The following is a 15,586-nucleotide window of genomic DNA, read 5'->3' on the forward strand; positions in this document are numbered from 1 at the left end:
CACGATAAACAGCCACCAGTTACACATGCCATTGGCTTAAGCACCGTTCAGCTTAAAATTCTTGCAATTTTTACCGAATTTTCTGCTCTCTTTGTGGAAGGACCCTGTTAAAATCGAAAATAATTATTTCCTGCAAAAATATACATATTAAAATTGTTTTAATCGTCCTTGGCATTTAAACTTCTCTAAACTGAATCTTCTACAATATTTCAACTACATCTGAACCACTCGAGAAACAAATCGATTAATCTCGTTCTCTGAAATGTTCTCTATTTTAATATTGCAATTACTGATTAACTATTTTCCAAAATTTAATTTTCTAGAATTTAATTTTCCAGGAACTTTATTCTATTCTATCTATTAATCCAGACAGAAAAATTGTCCAATAGCTAGAAACAAATCCTAAAGATACGCGTTTAAATATAAAATTCTATCGAATTAAATGGAATAATAAAGTTAAGTTAAAATCTACGACGCTAATCTTAAGCTGCGTTCACCTGGATTTTGATTGGACATTTCTATGACAGCGACTACGCGATTTGTGCAACGATCCATCGGATCGACGAACCAAATCCAATCCGTTACTGTCGCATCTTCGCGATACTTTGACAGTTTTGGCCCAGATTCGGTGAATTCGACGAGGACAACAGGAATGATGCATCGCTGATCCATGCATGCCGCCCTGCATAAATTAGATCCTGTCGCGGATCCTATGAACCCGGCTTAACGCAGTGCATAAATAAAGTATACGTGTCACTGGCTCTTGTATACTCGCCGATCAACCAAAATATATTGTGCACGTTAAGTCGAATGGAAACTGACGTTCGAATTATTTTCGAGGAAATAATAAAACGTGCAATTTACTGGTATCATTATATTATTATTATTATTATTATTATTATATTATATTATATTATTTTTTATTATCTTTCCTATTCCATCTTTCTATTACATAAATATCGTATCTATTCGTATTAATATTTATTTTGTTTTATTATGGTAATGTATTTCCTACGTTACGATATTAAGATTCTCTAAAGGCTACTTTTTATCTCATTTAACACTATAACTACCACACCAGTCAAATTGACTGGGTTTACAATTTTATTTTAAAATTCTTACTTCATGTTATATTTTTTTCCACAATGATGTAACGACTTTCGCAACGATAATTAAAAGAATAATATAATGAATTTTATTTTCCTTTTTATGTATTCAAACTGAAAATAATTTTTTGTCAAGGCTACTTATACCAATCTCAGTCAAAATGACTGGTACTTGTCAAAGTGTGTTTATCGAATTAACCAGTTTTCTCCTTTCGTACAACTTGCCACACGTTTTTAAAATTTTTACTGCATATCATACAATATGATGATATCAGTTATCAGAAAAATTTCGGGTCGATCGTTAGATCGCTAGATGCTAACACTAAAAATACCACACCAGTCAAAATAATTGGTTCTGCAATTTTATAAATGTGTCAACCCTCGTTTAGGGATCATGGTTCCAGATGGATTAATAGTATCAAAAATGTACTACATAACATGGAATTGCTTCTGTAAGAAAGTAATAAATCAATAAATATAAAAATATTTTATTATTACGTATTTTTTAAAGACCAGTCATTTTCACTAGTTTTGGTAGAAATATCTTCGCGTTACCTATCGGTTGTTCTAGTGTTAATACGAAGATATTGTATATCGTTCCTTTTTCACATCCTTGTTAATAGATGTGAAATTTATTATAAACATAATACTAGACAATCGTACTATATTATGCGCGTATCGTGTGTCGTCCGTGTTAAATATGACGTAATATGTTATAAAATAAAAATGTTCTTCGACGTGTTCGCATCATACGTCGTTGCATGAAAATATGAATATTTTCAAATATTCTCATTCTACTCAGTTTTATTTTCTTCTTTCTTTAATCTTTAATTCGTCTATTATTTGAAAATTCATTTGAAAATTTAAGATAGGCGTTGTTTTCACGTGCTTTCTGTATGTACGTACATTGAGAGGAGGAAAATATAAATGTAAATGTATCTATACACTTTTCACTCGCCGTTACACCGTATATAGTCGTCCTTGATGGATTAGAGTCTGAGACTTGAAATCTTGGAAACTCTGTATCTTGTTTCTGAATCCTTTCAAAACAATCACGAGATAGCTGTAACGCGTTTTAATCACCGATCTATCATCGAGACTCGACTCGCAACCCCGAGCATCGAGATCGCTTTCCGCGCAATTAAATGCAATCTTCACTTTCGGGGGAACAAACGGGAAATTACGAAGCAAACGGGGGATCGACGCCGGGAAATCCCTGTTTCTAAAAGCTTCGTCCCTTCTGCTCTCGTGTTTCGTCCCTTCGTCTCGCGTTTCTCGTGATGACGCTTAATTGACGCTCGTCGAAGAATCTTTTCTACGATCACATGAACCAAACAGAAGAAAAGAAAGCTCGAAAAAGAGGAGAATCACGAGAATTGATATGGTTCGGCGGACTGACCACGCAAGATTTCTTGAAAATTTTTCGACTTTGGGAAAGATTAACTTTAGTAGAATAGAAGCGGTTTTGCTTAAAGAATTGTAGTATCTTGCAAAGGGATACGATGATAATAATTCCACGAAGTTAAAATATGAAAATTGTCGCAATGATATCAAATAATTTCACGTTCTACGGAAAGTTTATGATGGAATTGTAATTGGTAAAATAGTAACGATAAATTCATAAAACTAAATGCAAAAGTGATTACAAAGGTATAAAATAATCTTACGTTCTTAAACTGAAACTTAAAACATATAAACTTGAAATTCAATTGATAAAAATTTAAACGAGGAAAGATTAATGGAATCAATAACAATTGTTATCTGCATTGATGAAATACACGGAAATTCATACGGCTGAAATAGAATGAAGTGGAAAGAGATAGAATTACGATAGGAAATTTGTATGAAATTCGCAACACTGTCTCGGGTGTATTTTTCTTTGTTTTGAATTAGAGAATTCAGAGGAAGATGAGAACGAAGGAATTTGAAGAAGAATTCAAAGAAACGAGGTCGGAGAAAGAGTCGGCAGCTCCCGTAGGGTTAATTTAACTAGAAATCACAGCGATTTATCCTAGAAACCCAGTTTTGCGGATGAAAGAGACACACAGGAGCTCGTGACACGTTTGTCTGTCGGCTGGAAAATCTTACGCGACATCGAAAATTCTCTAAAGACAAAACGTGTCCCTCTCTTCCCGGGACGAGAAACGCTGCGAATGGATCGTGGTGTGCGTAGATCGAACGAATGTATAGGGTGATTCTAATATAATTAAGCCAGATTACATCCCTATTTTAACCCCATTGTAAGTAAACGTAGAAAAATTAAGAGAACTTCGTAGAGGAAAATTGTATTTCATTTAATAAAGTCTATCATTCTCTGTCAAAAATGGATATATTAGGTCGTTCCAAAAGTTGCTTTTGTTTTATAAGGAAATAATAGATGTGCAACATTTTTTGTTTTATATTATTTTATTGAATTATGTATGATCCATTTTGTAGGAATAGAGCAGTTTGAATAGAACATTTTGTTCTATTAGTACAAAATTACCACAGAAGAACAATTTGAATAGAACATTTTGTTCTATTACTACAAAATGGATCATACATGGTTTGATAAAATAATATAAAATAAAAAATGTTGTACGCCTATTATTTACTGATAAAAGGAAAGAAATTTTTGCGACGACCTAATACTTTATTATAAAAGCATCGATGCCAAGTAAAATTACAATTTCCTTTTCTTTCTTGTATTTTAAATTATACATGCTACTCTTTTTCTCGTCTTTTATCTCGTCAATTTTACAATAATTTTCTGCTTCTAAAACACTACTTTCTGTGCGTTTCACAAGTTACCAACGAATACGTTAAATAATGGAACATTTTACAATTTTCACGATTAGTACAATTCCAATATACCTAGCCTCTGTGAAATCCCGAATAAATTTCCTCGAATAATAAATCTTACCGAACAATACAAGATCTCCCAATTTTTATCACAATACAATTCTAATAAACTTTTCAAAGTTCCAAATAAGCTCTCCTCGATGATAAACCTTACTGAATGATAAAAAAAATCTCACAATCTTTACGATTAGCAGAGTTGCAATAAATTTTCAAAAATTCTAGATAAAATTCCCACAATTAATACATGTAACAAAATATCAACGATTCGTTTCTCACGTTAGTTGAAACGAAATATTGAAATAGCCTGGCGCAGTTGTTGGAATCAGCCTGTCCGCTGGCAAAAAGAACGAAAGAACAAGAGCAAAATAGGCAGGCGAGAGAGAAAGAGAAAGAGAGAGAGAGAGAGGAAGTGGAACACGAAAGCGTTGCAGGGCGAAATTAGAAAATAGAGATTTTCACCTGGGGGAAACAAAATGACAGTGGAGAATTGAAAGAAAAAGGACGGAGGGATGGAGGATTGATACGATCTGGATACGAGTGCAAATCGAACGTCGAAGGTGTGACGCGTACACCTGGATTTTTCGAATTTCGAAGCGACCGCGAAACTCGATTCCGTTTCCGTTCGACGCGACTCCACGTTGCATTTACTTCCAGCTTTACAGAACCGTTTCCCCTGCACGCTGAAACTCTGATTTAAATCTACTAACACCCTCGTAACCGAAACGATGGCCATTCCGCTGTGAATTTTTGGAAAGATTCAGCTATGACGAATTCGTAAAAAAGAAATTACCACCTATACATTCGATCGATTTTCAACCATTGAAAAGGCATTTTTAATTTAGGAAACAGCGTAACTTGTAGACTTTTCGCGTGTCTTCTTTTCGTTAACACTCTATCGACCGCTAGCGGTTCAACACCATACGCATGTCAGGAAACAGCAGGCGCAGATTCTCTCTGGCGCTGGCTCTGTTTCGGTTTAGACTCTCCAATACCATTCTTTTCGTTCATCGCGAACGGTAAATTTTTCAAATTGGTATAAAACTGTGGCAGCTTACAAAGCAAGGCAACTGACGCAACTGAGAAGGTACCTTAGTACTAAATAACAAATTACTACTCAAATAATGAGAAAAGTTGTCGGCGACAAAAAGTCGATTAATAGGCTATCGGTCGGTAGGCGGCAGCGACAAAAAATCGATTAATCGACTATCGACCGGTAAAATGTTAAATGACATTCTGTTACAAGTGGCAGAGTGATTTTATCGTGAATCTTCAAATGTTCTAGCGGCGATGAAGCCACGAAGGATACTTTAAAGGTTCAATGGATTTGGAACTGTGGAGAAGACACGGCGCGTTAAAAAAGCTATGAATATGTGCGCGTATTTTGTATAGCTAATTTTTCTCCAGTATACTTCGATATAGAAATATATAGGTCGAACAGAAAATCGAGTTTTTCCTATAGAATTTTCCAGTACGTTTATGATTCGATCGGAGAATCGACGGTCAGTCACGAATTCGGTTGTTTAGCGAACTGGACTTTATGCGCGTTCGCTTGCTTTATATTCCAAGCGGCGAATCTCATCTCACTGTAAGCACAGGTGTACAGCAACATGTTTATGCGTGAACGTTACGAGCATCGAGGCATTTTCGTTGAACTTTCCACCTTTCTCGTTTTCATCGACCTTTGCTGCAACATCGACTTTTGCTTCTGCCGCGACTCTCGAAGCAGTGGAAGTCTCTGCGCAAGTGGAATTATGTCGGTTTTGTTCCACAATTTCTACGAATATCGAATCGGCAAATTGTTAAGCACTTGAAAATAGAACGGATTTTTGATGTCGGTGCTTCGGAAGGTTAATCACAAATCGCGAAAGATTGAAAAATATTTCAGCAATATCTCATAATTTCATGATCCAGTTCGCGGATATTTACATCTTGAACGAAGACAAATATCGGTCTCGTGTCAAGATACGGAAATAATATTGCGCAGCAAGTGATAAATAAATTTCCCGGGAAATACAAATTTTGCTCGAAAATTACTTGTTAGATCGTCATCCCCAAATATCTTCATCCGCGAAGAATATTTTTATCATTGGGTTATTTTTCATCCCGAAAAAATGTAATCTTATCGCAAATAAACTACGTAAAGATGAAGTGCTTTTTACAACGCTGAATATACAAATTCCTCGTCTGTCCAACATTCTATTTATCTCTGTGTAAAGCTTCAAACAAGATATAACTATAATTATAACTAGAGAAATTACTACATATTTCGATAATAATCTCGTGGGTAATATCGAATTATTATTAATATATCTGAGTAATATTTCAATAATTTTTACAAGTATCCTAATAGTTGCGAACAAAATCGTACATACACCGCACAGAGTATCGAATCGATAGTTGAAATAGTTTTCATTCTACGAAACTCCAGAGCTATCGAATGCAATGCAACTCTCTTAACCGGACGTGGTGTAATCGTTTGCTGACTCAAACCCTATCGTGGCGACCGATACGCGATTCCGAGCAGAAGCTCGCCCAAATCGAGGTAGAGAAGGATCGTCTTATTTTTGGACACCTGCGCGACACTCGTTCCATTGACCTTAAAAAGGTATCGCGATGGAACGCGACGTGGGTGGAAAAACCAAGCTGAACGCGGCCCACGCCGTGGATTTCGTTGTCGCCATCGACTGAAACAAGTCTCCGTATATAGGAACAAAAGCCGTCACGCGATCCAGATCTTAATTCACGATAGTCAGCTATGTACCACGATCTCGCCTTGCGCAGCTACTTGTTTAACGAAGAAACACACGTTGTCGATTCCGAAAGATTTTTTCTTTCTAAAGGATACGATATTCTATGAGAAAGCGTGATCATCGTACTATTTGCAATCTTCACGGTCGTTAATAATCATAAAGGTACGCACAATCGAAGAAAGTCGACCCACTGGAATATTTTTTGCTTGTTTTTCTCTTTTGTTAAAATATGATAATGTGGGAATTCTGTTGTAAACTGCGTTTAATTGTAGGTGATTTTGATGGTTTACAGTTTTAATTTATTATTGATTGAAACACGTCTTTCGTAACGTCATTTCAAAGGATACGAAAATCTAATTAAAAAATATATCGATACATTCTTCTTGTCCCTGCTCTATGAATTAGAATGTCAAATATCATAGAATCTTTCTAACAAATTACAGTTACGACTTATCACAAGTCCAAACATGGAAGAAATTCTTCGTAAATCTCCACCTTGAAGGCTCTCAATCTTTAAGATATATTATTGCATTGACGCATACTTCACAAGGAAATTCAAAGGAAACACGAAATTCTAATGAAAAAAAATGTATCAGCAAGTGCACCAACGATTCCTGTTTTTCCCCCTATTTCTGACCTAGATTTCTAAAATTCCTGCACGCGAACACGTTTAAAGGGAGAAGAGAGAAAGTGTGATTAATCGTAGCATCCGACGACGAGCTACCTCGTCGGAAATCGATTTCCTTCGACGTTTAACGGGTCAGCCTTTACTACCGGGATCGTCATTTCCGCGAATATTTCCGCGCGCGTAATCGTAGCAGACGTCGTGTCGCTGGCTCGATTCGTTCCTCTTGAGGGGAAAAAAACAAGAATCCCCGCGAGAAACCTGGGAAAACAACGAAAAAAGGAAGAGAGAGAGAAAGAGAGAAAGTAGGGAAAAAAGTAGATGCAACGAATAGGAGAGAAATAACGCGACACGAAAACCATGGCGCGATGGAATCGCGACGTATCCAACGAAACGGGGATTTAAAGTCCCGCGAGCGATTTGCGAGCTTGTCCACCGTGATTCTCTCCGTGTAAAACCAGGCATGCGCTTGGTTCACGCGACAAAGCAAAAGAAGAAAAATAACCAAGCTGCCAGCTCGAAGCCGCTTTACCTCCTTCAACGTGTAAATTGTATTCCAACAAAAAGCTCGACTGAAAGCTGGAAAATACCAGCGTTTAGGGATGATTGGAGGATGAGTTTCGTCAGAGTCGATCGATTTTTTCCTTTTTACGATATCTGATCTTTTATTATATAAATGGTGGTTTTCAATGATTTTACAGTATTTCAGAAATACGTAGATACGATCAGACGAGGTTTATTATTGTTACTATTAATTAAAAATTATATTATCGATTATTATAATTACAAGACGAAGATGATAAAAATAAAACACTGCTGTCTATTGCTCACCGTTTCGCGATGTTACATTGCTTTGTTCGTATACGTTTGTAATAACGTAAATCCTTAGGGTAGGTAAAGATCGATTCTGGAAAATCGAGTTTATTTCGGGAATAATTAAATTGAATACAATAACAGTTAATGACAAATCTACTGCAAATTTTACCTGGAAAATCGAGAATCAATTTTCTATGTCTCGTGATCTATTCTATTCGGCAAATGGCTGCAAGTAAAACAAAACAAAGATAAAAAATGTCGGTTACTGGGTAGTTTGAATTCTACAGAATTTACACGCATACCAGTAAATTTACACTTTCGACCAGTAAAAACAAGTAATCAGACCCGTACTCATTCCAAAGAATTTCTTTCCATTTCTGCGCGGTTGAATTTAACCACTGGAAAATTGTATCGTTTAGGGAAATTCGAAAGGTTGAGTCTCGTCGAAACTATTCTTTTCGATGATGTCCGTTACTTTCTGGTTATTATTCTTTAACTGTCGACTAATTCTTTTCATCGACTGTCCGAATCTTCATTTGTTTCTTCTATTCGTGAATTTCTTGCGATTCCAGGAAAATCGCGAAAGAATCAGCTTTAAGCGTATGATCCATTCTATTCCATTGTTTCTATTGAAATATATGTAATATTGTGTACTACACCGGATTAGCCACGTAGTAGTGATACACGCACATGAGTATGAGTGTGTGTGGGAGTACGTGCGCAGTAAAAGATGGTGCAATCTACGAATAACTTGTAAATCACATATTAAATAAATATGAAACTATTTTAACGTCATTTCTACGTGTCATGTAAGTGTTTCTATACATTTATTTCGGCGACTAAGATTCGCAATTGTCAACAAATTTCATAAATATTTCTATTCCACTCCAATCAATTTCATAAATAAGTAATTAACTGTGCGAATGTAAAACGTAAGAAAACTATATGTAACGCTGAATCACATAACGCTTGGTGGTAGTTGTGCATACGAAAGACACTTTCATTTTCTGAAACAGCACGTTAGAAGGTGAATCGAAATAACGTGTCATTATACGACACAGCATAATTTCCATCTTTCTCAGGAACAACGATTTTTCCCACGGTCGACATCGTCTGGAAAAAATATCCTCGCATTCGTAATCGAGGATAGGAAATAATTCGAAGAAAATGAAGCACCGTGGCTGTGATACTGTGCAACGCTCGTTTACCATTGCCCTCTTAATGTTTCGTACGAATTAGCCGCTGTTACTCCAGTTTGCTCCGGGAAACATCAAATATTGACCAATTAGCCGTGTACCACCGTTACATCTTAAATTACCGTTGCATTCGCGGTGCAACGCAGAGCAATTATGGCGCGCTACGAAACACGCGTCTCGCCTAATTAGGAACAGTTGCCGGTTCTTATCGATCAGCCAGGGCCACGATAATTCGTCAGCGTAACAAATTTCGTGGCTCGAGACGAAACCCTCCACAACGTTCTTTTCGTTAAAGTCTGTAGAGTCGTTTTCGTGCGTTGCCAAGAGCCTCGATGCCATAGCTCGTTAACATTTCGAGTAAACCATTAAACTAGGCCAATATATATGAATAATTAAATATAAATATGTAGATAAAATTTCAGTTATGCTGCAGTTACCCCGCCCGCCGCTGTGAAACGGTATTAATCTAGCTTAACCTGTAAACCGTTGATTTACCTTATTTTTTTTTTTTTTTTTTTTTTTTTTTATTTAGATTAAAGATGATTAGCAGCAATGAGTTAAAGTTAGGGCGGGCTATATAAAAATGCGTCAGTTGTGCTAGTGTTACCGACCGAGGGCAATCGGATATTAATCTAAACCAATCTGTAACCTATTGATTTACCTTTATTTATATTAAAAATGATTAACAGCAATTAGTTAAGTTCGGATTGGACTATGTAAAAATGCGATCTTCTTTATATCGAAATGGAGTGTAATGGAAATTAAATGTAATTAAAGCTTTTTGTGAATATCGCGGTAACTAAGACCGACAGACGGTAACATGTAAGTAATGTAACCGTATGTATGTACAAATAATTTATTAATTTTTATAGATAGAAAGCAATCTGACTCACGTCGATTTGAACTTAAACCATGTAAGATTTTAAAAGTCGAACAGACTTAATCATTAAACTCCTTCATTTAAAATTTAACTTAATTCAACATCGAGGTCGCAATCATCTTTATTAATTTCACCTTTACATTTTATTCCGATAGAACTTTCCGAACAACCAAATAGACAACACAGGAATAACGATCAAAGTTTATTGATAAGATATCCTCATAAATTTTAATGGAATTTTCATATTTTAATGTCTCGATTAACTTTAAAATTCCAATTTAAATGGAAACGTTTCTCGCAATAAGATACTGGAGAAAGGAAAAGTTACCTAATAAAAATTGAAAAGACGTGTATTTATTTACTGGACGCGGAACGAAACGTAACTGGTCCACGGTCGTTTGGTAGTAGAACAAGAACGGAAAGGGAAATAATAAAAGCAGGGGATTAATGGACAACGAGTCGACCTGTTCAGGATTCTTATTATCTCGGCTCGTACGTCGTACATGACGTTATTAACAGTCGGCGCGATTCTAGTCCGTAACACGGGCAACCTTCCAACAAGCTGACTCTTAAAAACGGACGCTTAAACTGTGTTACGCGGCACCGACAAACCTCTCGAACAAGCCACGCGTTTACTTAACACTAGAACTACCACACCAGTCAAATTGACCGGGTTTACAATTTTATTTTAAAATTCCTACTTAATGTTATATTTTTTCCGCAATGACGTAATAACTTTCGCAACGATAACTAAAAGAATAATATAATGAATTTTATTTTCCTTTTTATGTATTCAAACTGAAAATAATTTTGTATCAAGGCTACTTATCCCAATAGCAGTCAAAATTACTGGTACTTATCAAAGTGTAAAAGGGTCTTGCAATGTGTTTATCGAACCTCAATTAACCAGTTTCCTCGTTTCGTACAACTTGCCACATGTTTTTCAAATTTTTACTGCGTATCATTCAATATGATGATGTGATATGATATCAGTTATCAGGAAAATCTCGGATCGATCGCTAGATCGCGAGATGCTAACACTAAAAATACCACACCAGATAAAATGACTGGTCCTACAATTTTATAAATATGTTAACCGTCGTTTAAGGATCATGGTTCCAGATGGATTAATAATATCAAAAATGTACTACATAACATGGAATTCCTTCTGTAAGAAAGTAATAAATCAATAAATATACAAATATTCTATTATTACGTACTTTTTAAAGACCAGTCATTTTGAGTGGTTTGGTAGAAATATCTTCTTGTTGACTATCGGTAGTTCTAGTGTTAAATGCATACGTATAAGTGATACTTGTTAAAGCTATTTACATATGTGTGTATCTATATGTACAAGTACTTACCTCGTCACTCTCTGCGTGGCGCCACCCAACACAGATCCTTCCTCCTTCAAGCCAGGATAGATCTGAAAGAGAATCGTTCGTGTTAAAGAAATTTCGAAGCAAACGGATATTCATAAGAATCTTTGTAAATATAATTTGACAAACTAATATTACATACGGAGGCAAGTCGAAAACGTAGAATAGAGTTTGTCGATTTGACGACTAGTTTTCGAAAAAATAACGCGTCGAACACGTTTAATTAAGAATTGCTTTGCAACACAGGTGTTCTATGTATTTGGTTGTACGAAAAGTGTCTTTCTTTTACAGACACGTTTTTTTACAACGATGCATCTTTATACAAACATGAAACCTAATCTGTCTAATGTTGCGATCTTTATTTTGATAGAATAAAATGGATCGTACGTAATTCGATAAAATAATATAAAACGGAAAATGTGCATCCATTGTTTCTTTATAAAACGAAAGGAACTTTTCGGACGACCTAATACATACTTGGCAAATGTTGAAATTTCATTTTCTTCCATAGGGAACAGAGCGTCCTATAAACAAATTGTATTCTACGTTTTCCACTTGTTTTCAGAACTAGAACGAACCAAGTCTTATCTTTTAAATTCAACTCTATCGAAAACGAAGCAACATCTTTTGCGAAGAAATGTCACTCTACATCGTCAACTTGTTTTTTCACGTAGAATCGCCATGATTACTAAGGTACCCTGTATAGGGATCTTCATAAAGTCAGGCCAACTTCCTGCGTACATCTCGTTGGAAGATGATCGTTTCAAGTTTTCTTTCGTTCGACTTGAGCGTGACAGTAACACCGGCAGCTCGTGTAATTTTCTTCCGTGTCGTTGCGTTTGAAATATTTCTCGCTTGGATCAGCTCCTCCGAGCTTTTCCCATTTGCCGCGCGAGATTACACGAGCATTGGTTGTAACCAATCCAGCGCTATGCTCGATCGGCCCTTTAAAGGATCGGCAAGCGGCGCGCGTAGACAAGTCATTAACAACATGGAGAACTGATCGTGCCTGCTCCACAAGCCCACGGGAATCCGGAGCCAATTTACTACAAACATACGACGTCGAAGAAGGATCGGACGATCTATCTTCAGGAGTCGATTAAGCTAATTCGGCTTGCTTGACTCGCCGCCCCTCCTTAACGCGTCCCACGCAATGCGGTTTCACATTGTTATGGTGCGATAACGAGGGAACAAGGAGGAATTTTGTTTTCTATAAAACTGGCATGTGTTGTAGAAATCATCATTTTGTAGATGAGAAAGGAATCAAATAGGAAGCTGAATAGGAAGATAATTAAACGAAAAATTGTAGAAAAATTTGTAACGGCACTCAACAATAAAACTTTTCAACGGTTTCTGTCCCGTGGCTTGCTACACAAAGACACTCTATCTACGACCGGACGACGGTAACGCTGTGGTTAACGCCGTTGGTTACGAACGTTCAAGACCAGGTTCAAATCCCGGCACTCTTAGTCTGGTTTTTTCTCCACGATTCCTAAATGAGAAGAAGCCAATCCGGATGAAGACAAAAATCTCGGCCTATGCAGCACACTATCACGACGACCCTATCCACCTCAAATTTAAATTATAAATTTACTTTTGAAATAATGTTTAAATTATGGAAAAGTTATATAAGAACCTCGAGTGTATGTATGTTACATTGATTTTTTGTACGATGCATGTACGAATTTCTCGAAAGTACATTTTTATTTATCTTCTGATTCTAACGTCACTTTATTATTAAACCGAAGAATTTTAATACGATATCCTGCTCTTCGTTGTAGGTTTCAAATTGCACCGATACGATCGTGATAGTTGGCGTCTCGTATAATGAAATTCCAAACTGTTCTATGCGATACACACGATGCATACACGTAAAAGTTTCCTGAGGCGCTCTAAAAAAAATACAAGCGAATCCTACAACTAAAGAAGAAATGGAGAAACACGCGTGTCTCAGGTAAACCTACGAACGTTACGGAATATTTCTCTTATCGTTGGGAATAGCACACCGAGCAGGAACATCACAGTTGAAAAATCAGGCTCGACATCAGAGAGAGAGAAACTACGGACGAAGTTTACCAAAATCATGGATTGAGAACACAGAAATAAAAAAAGTGCCGGACGAGGAAAATTCGCTAGATTTTTCACGTTACAAACGTACGAGCAAGATGAGAATCGCTGGAGTGGTGGAATTTCGCGACAGTTACAACGGGACTACTTTAAAATTTAAATGATCCGTGTTCGTGTCCGTCAATGCCACCTGTAAGTCCAATTTAATTTGGTGCAGCTCTCTGTCCTGGAACAAGCGTCGCTCGGAGATTTAATTTTTCCACGTTTGTCAGAGGCACAGTTGGCTGGCGCACGCGTGTGAAGGAATCAATTTTTGCGGGACAATGCCCGGAATTATATTCATGCCGTGGCGTAGCCTGGTCGGGCTGAATATTTCAAAGTCTCGCGCTATCGGCAATAACCGTATCTTTTACGCAACGTCGACGCTGAACTATCGAGCTGCTTTCCCGTTTTTATGGGCCACGATCGACTTTACGATCGGCTTGCCGGCCGAAATCGAAACGGCCGAATTGTTGTTATTAACATCAAGTTTCCAGATGAGATTTATAATACGACTAATTTTCGATGAAATTTATAATTCGATATTTCTAAAGAAAGTCGATAATTCGATAATATTTTTCAATAGCTGACAGCTTTACAACGACAAGGAAGCGATTACGACGTTCGAATTGTATTTTATTGGACGGGAAAGAAAGGCATAGGTATCGCGCGAGACAGTTCCATCAACTCCACTTTGTATGAAATTTCCGATCTACTCGTACAAACTCGTACAAATTTTTGTTGCACACAGAAATAATACTCCCGTGAAATGCATCGTCAAATTCGTCCAAACTGTATCCTTTAAATTAATTTTTAATTAATCGAGTAATGGATATGGACGTTTATGTATTGCTACGTTATTTATTTAAAATGTAGACACTAAAATGTAAGATGTTAACAAGCGAGAATTTCCTGAAGATTTGTAGAATTCAGCAAATAAAAGACAATGCTTATACAACAGGAAACATCTAGAAAACGTATGAATTTGTCAAATTGGAAAATTACAGTTCGAATAACGAAGATCGAAAATAATTCACTGGGAAGAGAAAAAAAAGGGACAATTGAAAGTACACGAGAACTAAATTCAAAGAACAGCAGAACCACAGAATTCGAAGTACACACGAAGCACTTTCTATTCCAGAGCTGTTCAACAACTGTAACACGTATTTCAAAAAGCTACAGTCTACCGAGCATGTCTCCTCGATTGCCTCTCTTGCCCGTTTGAAACCGGAAGATTCTACTTGCAGCCGCGTGCACAGGAAGGCAGTGGCAGAATGGAGTTGCGTTTGATCCCTCTCGACGATCCTGTCGCAAGCAATTGTGCAATCACTACGACTCACGCAGCTGAGTTGCACGAGTTGCATAATTCCCCTTTGTATCTGCGCGACCACGAAAACACAATTACACGAAAACCGCTGCCTGTGTCGATCTTAACAGTACACCACGTCGTATCAAAGATCGACTTTTAGAAATATTTTCACCTAATGATCGTGTATAGTCCTGACAGCAGAAGCTAAATAGCTTTTGTTCTTTACGGAGTTACAAACGCTCGTCCAATGTTGAAAATTTAGTTTCATTTAATTTAATCTAATTTTCTTTGCTTTGCTTTAGTTTACCTTGTTCTACGTACGTGCAATATGTATCTTGAGATTTAATGGTTTGATGATTTTGACGATAGAACCGGTTAATTTTCACGGAGTAACAGGTTGTAGGATATTTCTTTGCTCTGTGCCGAATTCTTGGTAATAAGAGATAATTGTAAGTAAAAAGGTGTAATAGGAACTGGTTGAAACTTTTCATACGTAATTTCTGGTTATTAAAGATTGCAAAGAAACATCGAGAATTCTTTAATCCGATGTTACGAAGGTAATTTTAATGTTTCGTGGG

At 36.7% G+C, this 15,586-nt stretch overlaps 1 protein-coding gene across 6 annotated transcripts in view; it reads right to left on the minus strand.

Annotated features, from left to right (window-relative positions):
- LOC138185223 (uncharacterized) overlaps positions 1–15,586 on the minus strand; it is a 49,097-nt gene that overhangs the window by 13,536 nt on the left and 19,975 nt on the right. For all 6 annotated transcript variants that reach the window (XM_069124065.1, XM_069124056.1, XM_069124047.1 and 3 more), the window contains one exon: positions 11,579–11,640. In XM_069124065.1, coding sequence (XP_068980166.1) covers positions 11,579–11,640 — 62 coding nt within the window. The remainder of the gene's footprint in view (positions 1–11,578; positions 11,641–15,586) is intronic.

The sequence above is a fragment of the Bombus flavifrons genome, chromosome 1 (genome assembly GCF_040668555.2).
Source record: "Bombus flavifrons isolate JBK064 chromosome 1, iyBomFlav1_principal, whole genome shotgun sequence".
Lineage (NCBI taxonomy): Eukaryota > Metazoa > Arthropoda > Insecta > Hymenoptera > Apidae > Bombus > Bombus flavifrons.